The sequence below is a fragment of the Pelophylax lessonae genome (assembly GCF_965119305.1).
Source record: "Pelophylax lessonae genome assembly, chromosome: 12".
In the NCBI taxonomy this organism is placed as follows: Eukaryota; Metazoa; Chordata; class Amphibia; order Anura; family Ranidae; genus Pelophylax; species Pelophylax lessonae.
The window spans coordinates 222,459,011-222,475,721 of record NC_138779.1 but is presented as its reverse complement, the minus strand read 5'-3'; the positions used below and the strand labels follow the sequence as shown (position 1 = coordinate 222,475,721).

At 45.6% G+C, this 16,711-nt stretch overlaps 1 protein-coding gene across 1 annotated transcript in view; it reads left to right on the top strand.

Annotated features, from left to right (window-relative positions):
* UBR4 (ubiquitin protein ligase E3 component n-recognin 4) overlaps positions 1 to 16,711 on the top strand; it is a gene marked incomplete at its 5' end in the record, with an annotated part of 115,452 nt that overhangs the window by 63,514 nt on the left and 35,227 nt on the right. Inside the window, 16 exons of the mRNA XM_082274031.1 lie at positions 1,010 to 1,144; positions 3,151 to 3,325; positions 3,415 to 3,555; positions 3,637 to 3,758; positions 4,985 to 5,096; positions 5,502 to 5,573; positions 5,722 to 5,861; positions 5,955 to 6,132; positions 7,454 to 7,558; positions 7,801 to 7,938; positions 9,737 to 9,905; positions 10,480 to 10,576; positions 10,667 to 10,774; positions 10,854 to 10,970; positions 12,736 to 12,945; positions 15,096 to 15,245. Coding sequence (XP_082130157.1) covers positions 1,010 to 1,144; positions 3,151 to 3,325; positions 3,415 to 3,555; positions 3,637 to 3,758; positions 4,985 to 5,096; positions 5,502 to 5,573; positions 5,722 to 5,861; positions 5,955 to 6,132; positions 7,454 to 7,558; positions 7,801 to 7,938; positions 9,737 to 9,905; positions 10,480 to 10,576; positions 10,667 to 10,774; positions 10,854 to 10,970; positions 12,736 to 12,945; positions 15,096 to 15,245 — 2,169 coding nt within the window. The remainder of the gene's footprint in view (positions 1 to 1,009; positions 1,145 to 3,150; positions 3,326 to 3,414; positions 3,556 to 3,636; positions 3,759 to 4,984; positions 5,097 to 5,501; positions 5,574 to 5,721; positions 5,862 to 5,954; positions 6,133 to 7,453; positions 7,559 to 7,800; positions 7,939 to 9,736; positions 9,906 to 10,479; positions 10,577 to 10,666; positions 10,775 to 10,853; positions 10,971 to 12,735; positions 12,946 to 15,095; positions 15,246 to 16,711) is intronic.

Below are 16,711 nucleotides of genomic sequence, written 5' to 3'. Positions count from 1 at the left end.
CGGATGGGTGTTTTGGAACTACATTTCCCATGATGCTTAACTACACTGCACAGTGCATGAGCATCATGGGAAATGTAGTTTTCAAAACATCTGGGGTGCCAAGGTTCGCCATCACTGCTCTATAGTGTCCCAATCCTGAGTACAAAGTGTTATTTGTCTGCTGCCTCCTTCCTCTGCTAGCTGCATGAATCATTTATAACAAGTTTTCCTGACACCAAGGGGAAAAAAAAGATTCCAGGGGAGGGATCTCCAGCACCCGGGGGGGGGGAAGCTCAGGGTACCAAATATGTTAAAGTTTTTAGGGCATGTAACACAATAGGAACAAGTCATATACAGTATTGGAAAAACAATCAACAGTAATGGGTTACCAAAAGAAAATGAGGTACGTAGGGTATACAATTTGAATGGATGAAATACAAATTAATGCTTCCAAATCCTGTGAACAAGTTCTCCCACATGGTATGTAAAGGGAAAGGGATGCAGGGGTTGGATGACTCTTATTGAACTGAGTTATATTAAATACCAGTAATCTCAAACTTACACATGAGATGCTATGTGCACAATACGAAGATTCTGAACCTTTTCCTAAACTAATAATTAAAATAAAATAACGTAATAAAATTAAATGCAATAAAAAAAAAAAAAGGGGGGGGGGGTGGTAGATGAGTAATTAGTCCTCCATAGGATCACAGATCATGTGCATCTCCCTTCTGACATGGGAAAAGGTGGAGCAGATTCTGCTGCTAATTAACAATCCCATTTAATTAGGATCGTTCTGCTTGGTTTTTCTGTGCTGTGTCTGAACCAGACTCCCTCTCAGGACATCCCTACACAAGGCTCTGACATCATTGTTCTCCCAGAATGCAGCTCTCACATATATTGGGAGGCAGTGCCTAGGCACAGATTAGAATTCAAGGAGTCTTTTTATTGATATTGTGACACATCTGGAATTTTTCAGAAATACCTTTTTGAAGTTACTGATGATTTTGCTTTCGTCTCGATGTCCCAGGAGAAAAACAAAGCTTCAGCTTTGGAGCTAGCCACAGTCCTGCTGTCTATGCCAACTCCTTCGAGTGTCCAGCTACAGACAAAGAGTCTCCTGGCCAGCCTGCACACCAGCCGCTCTGCCTACCATAACCACAAGGTAACACCAGTGTCACCCAGCAAGATTTCTGACCTGTATGTTAAAGCTCAACTCCAGCCAAAAACTTGGCATACAAGAGTGTGGAAGGGTCAGAATTTCCTTCAAGTTTTGTATTGTTTCTTGTCTTCCCATTGGAGGGGTTTCGCTCACTTTCTGCTCTGTTTGAAGCCCATAGTGGGGCACAAAAAGACCACAACTGACAGGTCCTGACCATTCTCTACTCTATTACCACTTCAGTCCCAGCGGCACTGGGATCAAGGACTTTTAGAACACACTCCCAGCTGCTAGTCCGTTTGTTAGCTCCCCGTCACACCGGTGTGAATTGTCATGTGATTTCACAGGTCCAAATGGCATAAGTCGCATCCTATTGTCAGCAATGGAACTGTTCAAACCGGTACGATGCCAAATTTGAGGTGCCGCATCAATTTTAAAAAAAGTTCAGCATTTTTGCTGACTTTTCAGGTGCAACTTGCATTGACATCTGTGCATGAAATCACACAGATGTCAGCAGAGTTCCACTGACATGCGACTTGGAAATCGTGTGATTTCAAAGCCACAATTAGTGTGATTGGGGCTAAAGCTGACTGTCTTCAGGTGGAGATATGGGCAGCTGTAAGACCACCAAATCACTTCCACAACCGCCCCAACATTTGCCATAAAATTGGGTAATATAGTGCGTTTTGTGTGTCCTAAAATTAACTTTAGTGTATTTTTTTACCGCACTTTTGTGTTGCATAAACCGCGACATAAAAAGTGGGAACCACCACTATTTTATTCCCTAGGGTGTCTGCTTTCAGAAAAGAACTCTTCAGACCTTATTTATTTTTAAAGCATGGTAAAAAAAAAATGGCTCTGGGGCTGAAGTGGTTAAGTACTTTTAAGTACAGTGGGCTACCTGCTAAGGACTGTAAAGGGGAGCTCCGGTCTCTCTCTCCCCCCCCCCCCCTTACCTGTCCAGGGATCCAGTGATGTCCTCACCCAAACTGATTCTTCAAGCAGTTTCGGGTGCATTTTCACTAAGAGAAACCGGCAGTAAAGCCTTTAGGCTTCAGAGCTGGTTTCCTACTACGCATGCGAGTGTCACGCTGTGCCCTACTGCATGGTCCCGCCACCTTCTGGGACCTGTGTGTGTCCCAGAAGACAGGAGGGGCGAAAGGAGGAGGGGCCGGACATACTTGTAGATCGCCTGGGTGATCTTATCTGGAAGTAGGAGCGGGTTCCTGTCAAAACTATGTACCCGCTACACCCCCCCCCCCCCCCCCGGTGAACAAGCGGAGCTTCCCCTTTTGGGTGGAGCTTCGCTTTTAACTCCTGCCTGCTTTTGCTTAGTGTCCTCGAATTTACGTTTAATTTCCTTCTGCTATATTTTGTTTTGGATTGGAAGTTCCCCCCCCCCCCCCCCCCCCTCTATTATAGTAGAACTATAGGCAAAACTTTTTTTTTCTCAAATTGGATAGAGTAAGGGAAGGTTAAGACCCTGTCAGAATTTTTTCTCCCACCATCTATGGCCAATTGTGGAGATTTCCATTGTCCCTGGCCAAGCAGGAAGTAGGAGGAAATCCCTACAAATTGTCCCCATTGGAGGATTTCCCCTTTTTATCACTTTTCTGGGGACAACCTAAAATTTGGGGTTTTGTACTTTCAAGAACAATGGTGAAATAGAGAGGATGAATCTCCTTAATGCACAGACAGCAAAAAAAAACGGACAGGGGGTCTAATCCACCTCCACTCCACCCCACACTAAAAAAAAAAGTTTTGCCTTTATCTATACTTTAACTGTTGCTTGTAGTCTGGTTATTGGAAGTCTCTCTCCAGCCAGCCAGGGAGCAGGTTTTAGCAGTTCATGAAGTATACCCTGCAACAACCGTTCCGTCTGAGATTTTCTCTGACTTCTGTGTGACACCATCAAAAGTGTGGCAGAGGATCCAATCCTGCCCCAGTCTATCATCACAAAAAGCAGAACTTTTGTTTGAAGTTCAGATAGATCCTCGTCTCTTTGCTTGCAGGACCAGGCCTTACTCGGCAATGCCGTCCAGAGCCTAAACTCCTGTCTCCGTGAAGGCAAGGACCTCGATCCAGAGGTATTCCAGAGATTGGTAATTACCGCTCGTTCCATTGCCATCATGCGACCCAACAACCTCGTCCACTACACAGATTCCAAACTCCCCGCAGGGGAAATGGGTAAGTCCATACTTCTTCAGGCCGTCCTCCTTCATAGAAATTTAGGTGACTTTATTTTCCCCTGGCTCTTATTCTGAATTTATCCACAGAGAGCAGTGAAGAAGCAAAGGAGCCCCCGAAAGGCGGAGAGGAGGAAAGTTACACATTCATCAACCAGCTGGTTAATCAGTTCTGGAAGCTGCATGCATCCAAACCCAAAAATGCTTTCCTGGCCCCTGCATGCCTACCTGGTAGGTTGTTGTTCCTTCCCCTTTGTATCAGAATGCTTCCTAGCACTGCTTCTTGACTGACCCATGCTTTGTCTCCTCTAGGTCTCACCCATGTAGAAGCCACAGTCAATGCCCTGGTGGACATCATTCATGGATACTGTACCTGTGAGCTAGACTGTATCAACCTGGCCTCCAGGATTTACATGCAGATGTTACTGTGCCCGGTAGGTGCAGGGTGTAATGTGCCACCTTCTATACCTGATTTCTACAGGCTTGCTTATATAGCCCACCTACAATTCATTGATTTGGGATTCCCAATCCATTTTGGAGATGTTCACTCATGCTTTTAGTTTTAGTTTTTCTTTACAAATCAAATACTGAAGTGAGACATAATCTATTGCACCACTTCCCCATGGACCAGATGGTCCCTGGCCATTTCTATGATCCTAGGAGGCCGGAAGCAACTTCATGATGTCATTTCCGGCTCTTGCAGATGTAAACCCAGCCATTTTTTTTTTTTGCTGGAAAGCCTGAGATCTATTAATAATAATAATAATAATAATAATAATAATAATAATATTATTATTTTTTCCCCATCTCATGCATTCCAGCATAGTATATGTATGTATGTATGTATGTGTGTGTGTGTGTGTGTGTGTGTATGTGTATGTATGTATATATATATATATATATATATATATATATATATATATATATATATATATATATATATATATGTGTATGTGGTGATTTTTTTTTTTTTTTTATATTTTGTTTTAATTCAAAAATCTTTAACCTATCCTTTTTTTTTTTTTTTTACACACATGCAAGCAAAACTCTTGTCTCTAGTTAACAGCTAGACATTCCGTTACAATAAAATGAATATTTAAAGTGATTAAACTGATACTAAAGCTAACAACGTTTTTCACCAGGGTAAAAGTGTTTTTTCTAATTCTCCTCTGTGAAGTTATTTGAGAGGGGAGAGAATTGATCCACCACGGTGCACAGCTGCATCTTTTTCTCTCATCTCTTCCTTCTCACACTGCACTCAAGCAGTAGCAGGAGCCATTGGCTCCTGCTGCTGTCAATCAAATGCAGTGAGAAGGAAGTGGAGGTCGGGGCTAAGCATGGCTCATAGACCCACTGCTTGAGAGTGCACAGACACGGTGTGCCTCCACAGCAAGCGCCTTGCTTTGGGGACCCATAAAGAGGAGGATGAGCCTGGATCGCAACTGGGGGCCCAAGAAGAGGAGGATCGGGGCCGCTCTGTGTCGTTTTAATAAAAAAAAAAAAAAAATTGTCTTTAGTAACACTTTAAAGTAAAGTGACCCAAAAGCAGCCAGAGTTCCCTTTTACTAACAATTGACCCCAATGTAAGAAAATTTGGTGTTTGGGCTAACCGGTAAAATTCATGTTGTTTATCTGCTAACTTCTACCATTTCATTCCTAGGACCCTGCCGTAAGCTTCTCATGCAAGCAGGCTCTAATCCGCGTCCTCCGCCCTCGAAATAAACGGCGCCATGTTACGCTCCCTTCCTCTCCACGCAGCAACACCCCCGTGGGTAAGGGCAGGCTCACAGTTCTTATTGTCATTGTTTGTCTCCAGCTCATCGCTGCATTCAGTAGGCTTTCCTAAGCATCTGAGAAATGCATTATGGGAATCAGACCATGAAATTGGGTGTTGTGGTATTGACGTGAGTTTGTGAGGCTACAAAGTGTCTGGGTCCAAAAACAAAAGGGTTGCCAGTTCCTAAATAGTTATTATTATTCCGTCTTTGTAGATAGATGTTCTCCACATCCAACAACCTTTTTGTACATTTTATGTATCTTTCATTGCTTGTTGTCCCCGCTAGTCTTGTCTGGGAAACCATGTTGTGCTAGTTGAAGTCCCTGCATTCCTCCTGTCTACCTAAAATAACGAGGTGTCCACCTAGACCCCAGTACATCATGGTTTTAATTCTCTCTAGGTTGGAAAGCTTGGTTTCCTTCAGGGGTGGCTGTAATTAGGATGCCTCCGCCATACAAGGACCTCTTTAACCGTGAGCACTTGGGTTTCTCTCACCCTTGGCTAGAAATGGTCTGCTTTTATTGTGGTGGTCCTGGTGATGTGACATGCAGGCAGCCAGATTGGTTAGTCGGGTGCCAGAGGTATGCAGTTTCTGATCGCCTCTCTCTCTCTTTTGCCAGGTGACAAGGATGATGACGACGACGATGAAGCCGAGGATAAAATCCAGACGTCCGTGATACAGAACGGAGAACACGTGAGGCAACCAAGTCAGGAACACAACGAGGTCGACCACGGGGATTTTGAGATGGTGGTGAGAATTGTGTGTACTGGCTGAGCTCTGCTAACAATTTTAGCATGGCAGCAGAAACGTCACCATGAAGAAATAACGTTGTTTGATTTGTTGTCCCGCCAGTCGGAGTCGATGGTTCTGGAGAGTGCAGACAGCGTTAATAACGGAAACCCTTCGCCGCTGGAGGCGCTGTTAGCGGGAGCAGAAGGCTTCCCACCGATGCTGGACATTCCACCTGATGCCGATGATGAGACTATGGTGGAACTAGCAATTGCTCTCAGTCTACAACAAGACCAGCAAGGTAGGTCGTCTGTCCGGTGCAGGGTCTTGTAATATGTGTTCAGGTACAGCTAGTGTTACCTGTTCCCTGCCATCAAATATCATAGCTGAGAAACCTGCAAGCTGCTAAATCCGTATACCCAACCGTATGGGAAGGGGCAACCACCTGCTCACACTGCCCTCTCACTCAAAGAGAAGAGGTTGAAAGTGTTGTGGGCTTGATCTGGCACCCTGTCCTTCCTGGTGAGTTGACAGGGAGTGTAGGGCAGCTCTAGCAGGAAATTCTAGAGCTCTTCATGCTTCCCTCTGCTGACCAACTTATGGAGATGCTGATTTCATTTTCCAGCAGGACTTTGCACCGCCCACACTGCCAAAACCACCAATACCTGGCCACATGATCCATGGAATCACTGTGCTTCATTGGTCAGCAAACTCACCTGACCTAAACCCTATAGAGAATCTGTGGGGGATTGTCAGGAGGAAGATGAGAGACATCAGACCCAACAATGCAGATGAGCTGAAGGCCGCTATCAAAGCAACCTGGGCTTCCATAACACCTCAGCAGTGCCACAGGTTGATCGCCTCCATGCCACGCAGCATTGATGCAGTAATTCATGCAAAAGGAACTCCGACCAAGTACTGAGTGCATCCTATACTGTACATGGACAGACTTTTCACTAAGACAACATTTCTCTATTAAAAATCTTTTTTTTTATTGGTCTTATGTAATCTAATTTTCTGAGATACTGAATTTTTGGGTGTAACTCGCTGTAAGCCCTAATCATCAAAATTAAGACCTACTTGAAATCGATCACTCTGTGTGTAACACATCTATACAAAATTATGCGATTCACTTTTTGAATGGAGGTACTGAAATTCACTTTTTAATGATATTCAAATTTTTTGAGATGCACCTGTATATATCCTGGAGGTCTCCCCACAATGGTTCCTAGCTGTGCCCCCCCCCCCCCACCTTGGGGGGTTTTCTATCTGTATTCTCCTCTTCTAAGGCAGTGGAATCTTGTTAATGGCCACAGTAGGTGGGAAAACCTGAGAGTGCAAGAGAACGGATCTCGACACCGGATCCTCCAGACGATGTATGAAACAGTTAGCTGTCCTATCTCCGCCATCATTATCAGTTTTGGTGGCATGCCTCTTCCAGCAATGTAAGGGCCCAGTTGCACTTCATTTACACAGAAGACCTTGTCAGGCTTGTTGGAAAATCTATGTAATCGGTATCTGATCATTCCAGACCAGAACTAGATTTATTGTATCTGGAATGTTCTCATGCTTGGTTTTGTATTTCTCACTTAATGGCAGATAACCCAACCATTGTCTCCTAGGGAGCAGCAGCAGTGCTCTGGGACTCCAGAGTTTGGGACTGTCCGGACAAGCCCCCAGCTCTTCTTCCTTGGATGCCGGAACCTTGTCTGACACCACAGCATCAGGTAACTGAAGAACCCCCCTGGTTCTTGTTGCTTCTGCCATCCTAACAGCATGGGTAATGAGAAGCGTTGGCTGTGTGTGTGTTGATAAAAGTCAGGGCCAGAAGCTTTTGGCTGGGAGTCTGCGTGTCACATTTGCTTTAACACCGCTGCTTTGTCGGGGTGGGGGCGGGGTGTTGTGGTGTTGCTGGCTCGGTAGTCAGAGACTGTGTTTTTACCTGTAACAGCTCTCCTCATGCTTATAGCTCCAGCGTCAGACGATGAAGGAAGCACGGCCGCAACCGATGGTTCCACACTGCGCACCTCCCCAGCAGACCACGGAGGCAGCGTGGGTTCCGAGAGCGGGGGCAGTGCCGTGGACTCGGTGGCTGGTGAGCATAGTGGTACGTCTGTCACGTTGGGGTTTAGAGCGCAGAGAAAGATCGTACTTCCATTTTAAGTATACCTCATTATTTATGCCGGGCAGTCTTAAAAGGCACATCTAGGCTGCTGTGCAATCCGGGAAACCTTATTTGCACATTTCTTTAAATTGATCTTTATATTAAAATGAAATTCAGGCAGATCTAGCCGGCTTCCCAGAGGGCTTCTGGGTGGGTGTGTAGACTATGATCACTATTTTCTGGGGTGTCTCCTTCTCATGCCCTGTTGTGTGTTGGTACAGAAGCCAGGGAATACATTGGATGCATCTCTCTGAATACTCAGGGGGTTCCCCAGTCAACTTTTAGTCTCCTTGTAGGAGTAGATGGGACACTAAGCAGCATATGCTATGCCAAGGCGTGTATAAACCACAAGGCCTGAGACGACATTTGTAAGGAAAGGGGCGGCGCTGCCCCCATGCAAAAGGGCAGAGGCAGCTTTTTAACAACTTCCGTCCTGTCAGTGGTTGTAGCGGGCTGATGTGCAGCTGCAGGCATCACCCTGGTATCTTTCTTTTTAGAGCCAGTGGATGGCTCTCTTGTAATAGCAGTCTAAGCTATTACAAGTAGCAGGAGGGGACACCCCCCCCTCAATCTGCCGCCTACCGCGGCGTTTTCAAGCTCTCCTGTCCCACCGGGACAGCTTTCAGCTGTTTGTAACTGTGAACCAGAAGCGATGACCTGACATCACTTCCGGTTTATTCGTAAACCATCGGCACCAGTTTTTAAAAATTGAAAGCATTCAAAAGCCACGACCCTGGTGTTCAGAGGAGGGATTTATGGGGGTCTTTATAGACCCCCATATCTTCCTAAAGAGTACCTGTCACATGCCTATTGTCACGCGGGATGTTTACGTTCATTGTGACAGCAATAAAGGTGATTAAAAAAAAAAATTAAAGCAACTGTAAAAAAAAAAGAATTAAATAAAAAAAAAAAAAATTTAAAGAGCCCTCATCCTCCCATGCTCCTGCGCAAAGGCGAACACACGTGTCTGTCCCGCACGCTAACAGCGATCGTCCAAAACGTAAGATATCCCCCTGAACGTCCGATCACGGGCAGTAATTCTATAATGGCTCTTGGACTAATCTTGTCCCAGGGTCTGATGAGGAAGCTACACAGCTTCACTGTGAACGGCTGCTGCTTCCCAATCAGACTCTGTGACCAGAACGGTGTACGGCGGCAGGGGTAACTTAATGAAGCATTAGGCCCCTTTCACACGATCGGTCTGATCAAGTCCACCTGTCAGTTTTTCACTCAGATCCAATTTGACCCTCCATTCACCTCTTTGGAGTGGCTGGTTTGTTTTTCACCCGTCTACTGCCAATCTGATCCTGTCCACTAAAAAAAAAAAAAAAAAAAAAAAGCGTAAGGGGGATCTGTCCCCCTCTGGCTATGCAGATTGGAACGAAGGGCAGTCTGGTGTAAATGGACAGCCAGTCTGCCCATAGAGCAGGGCGGGTTGTGTCTGCTCTGCATAAACTGAGCGTACGCTGACCTGTCTTCTGCCCACTTAGCAGGGGATCAGTGGACAGATCTCTGCTGAGCAAAGCGGATCCTCCCCATGTGAAAGGGGCCAAGTGTCGGGGTCCTGGAAGCCATTGTGCCTGCAGTGGTCTCTGGGCTTTACTGCAATCCTGAAGTGGGAAAATATAGTGTAGGTAGAGGCTCACTGTCGTCCTTTTTTGTTCTGTGTCTGCATGTTATTACTGTACAGAGAGGGTCTCCTAGCACAACCATTGCTGAGTCTGTTGTCTGTCTTTTTTAGTCTCAGGGCGGAGCAGTGCCTACGGGGACACCACAGTAGAAGGTCATCCTACAGGGCCCGGCAGCATCAGTTCCAGCACCGGAGCAATCAGCACCACAACTGGACAGCATGAAGGAGAAGGTTCGGAAGGAGAGGGAGAGAATGAAGGCGATGTTCATACCAGCAACAGGTCTGTAAACTCCTCACTGTCACTATATTTAGATTATCAGAGGCAGCTCCATAGCGGTCAGCATAACTCTATAGATCCTAGAGATTGAAGACAAAAAGCAGTCCTTAAATCTGAATCCTGGGCAGATATAAAGACACAAATTAGTGCAGCAAACTAGATCCTTTTAGGTCAGTGATTCTCAACTCCTGTCCTCAGGACCCACTACAGGCCAGATTTTAAGTATTGCTTTGGGGATATGCAGACAGGAATACTGCAGTCACCGAGCAGCAAATGATACCGCCTGTGATGTATTTCAGTTATCTTGCAAACTTATTAGTGGGTCCTGAGGACAGGAGTTTTGGAACCACTGATTTAGGTAGTCCCCTCCCACTTCATTTAGTTTCTCTATTGTTCATTGAAGGACACGGCTGTACTTCCACAGATGGGTTTGATGCCGCCACCTTCAGGAGCAAGATGCTAGGTGCAACTTAACCCGCCTAAAGGGCACCACCTGATGCTTTATTTCAATAAAGGACTCAAAAGTGGTTGTAAACTAAAGATGAGTCACTTGTATCCACTTTCTTCCCACTTTTAGACTTCACATGGTCCGTCTCATGCTCCTAGAACGTCTTCTTCAATCCATGTCCAGTCTGCGAAATGTAGGCGGTGTCCGTGCCATCCCGTACATGCAGGTAAGGAGGGCCCTTGGTTGGCCTGTCAGCAGCTTGTCTTGTACTAGATGCATTGCTATGTGACTGAAAAAACTCTACACGGTTTCCCAGGTGGTGCTAATGCTGACTGCCGATCTGGATGGGGAAGATGAGAAGGATAAAGGGGCGCTGGATAACCTGCTGTCCCAACTCATCGCTGAACTTGGATTGGACAAAAAGGTAACAAAGCAGTAATGACTAAAATCAAGCTCTTGATTTGAATGAACGGTGCAGTCACACTTCCATCTCTCCATCCCAGGATGTCTCCAAAAAGAACGAGCGTACCCCTCTGAACGAAGTCCATCTCGTAGTCATGAGGCTGCTCAGCGTCTTTATGTCTAGAACTAAATCCGGCTCCAAATCTTCCATCTGTGAGGTGAGCAAAGTTTACTTTAACCCTTTCACTGCCAGAGTGTTTGTATTTTTTTTTGCACACATGCTTAAATCATTTTAGGCCTGTAGATTGCATACCCCTCCTCCCCCCTCAAAAAAAAAATATATTCTGACAACATACACCCTACAGAATAAAATAGTGTGTTTTATTTACATTTTTCTTTTTTTTTTTTTTATCTCTTTTATCTCTATTACCTCTATTACAAGTCATGTAAACATCCCTTGTAATAGGAATAGCGCGGTCCTCTTTACAGAAAGAGGTGGGATCTATAGGATCTAGGCTGGAAAGCTGGAAGGCCTGGGAACAAAAAACAACTATCTCCGCTTCTCCAGCCCAATACACAGCAGTGTTTACAACTGCCAGTCCTAGAAGTGATGTCATTGCGCCCGGCCCCTGAGAGTCATAGAGATGACCGGGGGCCATCTGGTCCTTGGTCAGTTCTATGGTAAACTTCGGCCGCCGACTGATTCATTCTCCAGCTCGCCAATCGCACAGGCAAGCCGGTAGAAGCACCGGTGGGAGGGGGGGGTGTAACGGAACCGTGACCCCATAATGTGCTTATGTGCTTCCGTCAGAATACCGCTTCCTTCAGTCTTGAACATAGCTATCAGATATTCTAGCTGCCCCCCATACAACTAGCCGATACATGTCCCCTCCACCTCAGTAAACAAAAGCTCCTGCTGCATGGGGTGGTGAGGAGGCAGTTCCAGTGATGTTTGACCAGATCTCCCTGGAACATGAGATTCTTCTGCATCCCAGGTATTTTGGGCCAAACCTTCTCCACACAGTCAAGCAGAAGTTGTTCACTGAGGTGGAGGGGACATACACCGTCTAGTTTTGTATGGGGGTGGCTAGAGTATCTGATATCTATGTTCAAGACTGAAGGAAGTGGTATTATGATGGAAGCACATTGTGGGGTTCCGGTTCCGTTACAGGGTAAGGGGGGGGGGGTATCATCTCCCGCTGCCTTTTTAAAATTCAAGTCACTGAACAGCCGCTATGATTGTTTTTACTGTGCAGGGAGTCGCCAGCAGATAAGAATATCTGAATGATGCCTGTAGCTGCACCCACCATTTAGATATCGCCTCTCAAATTCCAGGACGTCATATGATGTCCTATGGGCAGGAAGTTGTTAATGAGACATCAAGGGTCTAATAGACCCTGGTTGTCTTCCCTGTGCTCCAGTGAATGTAATGCAGTGCAGCTTGCATTACATACATTCCCGGGTATGCTGGCAGGGGAAGAGGGGGACCCGAAAGTGATGTCAAATATGTTGCTTTCCGGGTCAGCAACAAAAAGGGGAGAAGAGTGAATGTGTGTCTGCTCTGCTCCCTCCCCTCCACCTGGCAGCACCCGCTATGCCGGCCCCAGGCCTGCAGATGGGCAAGGAGAGTACGGGATACATGCGCTGTTACCAGTGGTGTGTGGAAGTAATCGAGTAATCGAGCGGTAATGCTTCCATCTGACCCCCCCCCCCCCCCCCCCGCTGTCAGGTCCTCATTATGTACAGAAGGTTTAATGGATGCAGACCGCTGTGAGGCTATGATGGACTTGGCAGACTTGTTCATAATAAAATTGTCTGTGAATGCTGAGGGGTCTCTGAGGGTCGGTCTTTGTTTCCTCATAAGTAACACAGGTAAAGCTTGCACTTGACAGTGACCATTGGGAGAAGAAAGTTAGAAGATGGTAGAAGTAGTTGTAGTTGTTAATAACACCAAATGTTCCCCTCTGCTTTGTGTCCCCACAGTCATCTTCTCTGATCTCCAGTGCCACCGCCACCGCCTTGCTCAGCTCTGGCGCTGTGGATTACTGCCTCCACGTTCTCAAGTCTCTGCTGGATTACTGGAAGAGCCAGCAGAGTGACGAGGAACCCGTGGCCTCCAGCCAACTCCTCAAACCTCACACCACATCATCCCCACCTGACATGAGTCCATTCTTCCTCCGGCAGTATGTCAAGGTAAGAACCGAGCGATTTCATAGCACCTCACTGTCACAAATATGTAATCTTTTGTTTGCAACAGACAAATAAATTCTGTTTTTGATTTTTCCATATTTCACTAGTGATAAAGTAAATCCAGATATAGTAAAACCAATGGCAATAACAAATAAAAAAAAAAAAAAACGCTTAAGGAATCTCATTTAAAGGCAACTGATAGTTTAAAGTTGAATTCCATAAATTTAGCTCTTTTGTGGAAAAAAAAATGAGGGCATGCTAGGAGTTCAGTGAGATGCATGACACCATCTGGGCTTAGCTCTAATATTTATATCTGACAGCATTATTGTACTCCCGGAAGACAGCTATCACTGCAGTTCTGGGAACCGGAGGATCAGCCTGAGATCTGAATCTTGGAACAGGAGAGTCTCTGCAGCTGCTATGCCTGCCCCTCCCCTCCTCCTGCCCATTCACACATTTACAAAATACAAAGGCTTCTCTGAATGGGAGGGGTGGGCATAGCTGTTCCTTGTTTTTCTCTTCTCTCCAAGTATCTCAAGTGTAATTCCTGACAGAGTAATAAACCTGTCAGACCCTCATAGAGAAAAGCCCAGGAGAGGTCATGCAGCTCATTTAGCTTAACTCATAGTGTGCCTTCACTTTTTACAAGTGGCTGAATTCCTGTAATTCAGTTTTAACCACTTCTGGACCCGAAGGTTTACCCCCTTAATGACCAGGCCATATTTTGCAATTCGGCACTGCGTTACTTTAACTGACAATTGCGCAGTTGTACCCAAATAAAATTGATGTCCTTTTTTTTTCCCCACAAATAGAGCTTTTTTTGATGGTATTTGATCACTTGTGCGATTATTTTTTGCGTTGGAAACAGAGAGCAAAAAAAAAGTTTTTACATTCTGCTATATAACCTTCCCAATAAAAAAATTTAAAAATCTAATTTTTTCATCATTTTAGGCCAATTTGTATTCTGCTACATATTTTTTTAAAAAAAATCCTAATAAGCTTTTGCGTATTTTTGACACTTTGGGGGAACCAGTGACATTACTACAGTAATCGGTGCTAAAAATATGCACTGTCACTCTGACACTGGCAAGGAAGGGAATAACACCAGGGGCGATCAAAGGGTTAAATATGTCCCTAGGGGATGCTTTATAGAACTGGGGGGAGGGGTGGGGGATGGGCTTGCTGCATGAACACAGAGATCTGTGTTCCTAAATAAGAGGATCCCTGTGTTCATCACTGACAGAACAGCGGTCTGCTGTGTTAACAATGGCAGACCGCTGTTCTGTCTCCATGGGGAGCGATAGTGGGTGCCTGGCAGCATTCGCGAATGCCGGACCCACTGATTCGCTTCCCCTGTAGCCAATCGTTGCACGTGCCCCCACTAGTGGTCCTGTGAAACGTCGTACAGTTACGTTGTTTCGTAGGACAGAGCCGACTTGCCACAGTATATGTACTGCTGGCGTTCGGAAAGTGGTTGTAAAGGCACAAGACATTTTTTACCTTTATGCATTCTGTGCATTAAGGTAAAAAACGTGTGTGCAGGAGATTCTCCCCCCCCCCCCCCCCTCGATCCAGCCATGTTCACAAGAGCCATTGGCTCCCCATCTCTCAATCACAGCCAGGAAACGGAGGGCACGGGGCCAAACCACGGCTCTGTGTGTGTGAACGGACACATAAACCGGTAGGTCAGGAGCGTGCCTGCTTGGGTGCCCCCACAGCAAGCTCCTTGTTGTGGGGGTATCCAGGAGGAGCCAGGAGCGCCGGCGAGGGACCTGAGAAGAGGAGGATCCGATCTGCTCTGTGCTAATCCATTACAGAGCAGATAAGTAAGATGTTTGTTTAAAAAACAAAAACAAGACTTTAATATCTCATATAGAATGTCCTTCTAGTTATGACTACCTGATGACTATAATATTGACTGAGCCCTTTATATGCATGGGTTACAGTAATGTACTGCCAGAGGGGTGAAGAGGGTAAGGGGTGGGGGTAGTGGATACCCAGAAGTGAGCCCTTCGATCGTTCAGGTCTTTGTTTTCAGTCGGTGTACTTCAGAAGTTATTTGAGCAGTTTTTTTGTCTTATTTGGTGTTTGCCCATTCATAGGCATATTAAATGAACACAATTTAATGCAGTGTCTTCTTGTTCCTGGTCTAGGGCCACGCGGCGGATGTTTTCCAGGCCTACACCCAACTGCTCACAGAGATGGTTCTTCGTCTGCCTTACCAGATAAAGAAGATTGCAGACACAAACTCCCGAATCCCTCCCCCTGTCTTTGACCATTCCTGGTTCTACTTCCTGTCTGAGGTCTGTAAAGAAGACCTGATATAAAAATGTAATTGATGTTTACATTTAAAGTGGAACTAAACCCAAGAGTTTTAACGGTTTCAAAAAAAGTTAAATTTGTGGCATGCTAGAAAATGCTAACTGTCACATTTGCTTGTACTTTCAACTGTGAAATCATTGAATGGCCGGGGTCATTACTGATCACATGTGCAGCACCATGGCAGTTGCAGATCAAACGGAGACTATTGGCCCGTACACACGGATTTACGAATCGAACGAAAAATAGCGCTTTCGAAGCAATCGTACGATAATCTGATTATCAGTACACAGCGTTTGAGAGCCATTCAGGACCGTTCATCTGATGAGATCCGATCAGACAAGCGGGAAAATTTTTCTCGCACGATACCAGATCGGACGATTTTCATTTATTCAGTAAAGTGGTCATCCGAAAATACAATACAAATACATTACTTCAAATTTTTTTATTGTCATATAAGAATTTTTGTAGCTTAAGTAACCTCTCCATTTTCGATATGCGACTGGCATTCAAAAAATAAAAACAAAAAATGGACGATCTGTTCGATTTTTGGATCGTGTGTGTGTGGGCCATAAGATCGTAGCTTGCTTAGCTAAAAAAGATTGAAGGGTTTAGTTCCACTTTATTGGCCTCTAATAAAAGTACATCCATTCCAAAAGGGGCAATGTTGGAGATTTAAAAAAAATTCTGAAAATGTTAACATGCAGAAGAGTCAACAAGGAGTAGAAACCACGTGTAATATTTGTGGTGAAAGAGGAAATGTAAAGTTTTCTATGTACAGAAGAAGAGTGCGGAGGGTATAACACATTCATTGTTCACAGGAGGGAGTGTGGAAGGTGTGACAGTGAGCAGTATGTGAGTGCAGCGGGTATGGTGGGCATTGTGTGCAGAGGGTATAACAGCTTCCCGTGTGCACAGGAGGGAGAGCAGAAGGTATGATGGTGGGCATTGTGAGAGTGCAGAAATTATGATGGTGAGCACTATGTGAGTGCGGAAGGTATGATGGTGAGCACTATGTGAGTGCAAAGGGTATGATGTGGGCAGTATGTGAGTGCAGGAGGTATGATGGTGAGCACTATGTGAGTGCAAAGGGTATGATGTGGGCAGTATGTGAGTGCAGGAGGTATGATTGTGAGCAGTATGTGAGTGCGGAAGGTATGATGGTGAGCAGTATGTGAGTGCGGAAGGTATGGTAGTGGGCATTGTGTGCAGAGGGTATAACAGCTTCCCGAGTGCACAGGAGGGAGAGCAGAAGGTATGATGGTGGGCATTGTGAGTGCAGAAATTATGATGGTGGGCACTATGTGAGTGCGGAAGGTATGATGGTGAGCACTATGTGAGTGCAAAGGGTATGATGTGGGCAGTATGTGAGTGCAGGAGGTATGATGGTGAGCACTATGTGAGTGCAAAGGGTATGATGTGGGCAGTATGTGAGTGCAGGAGGTATGAT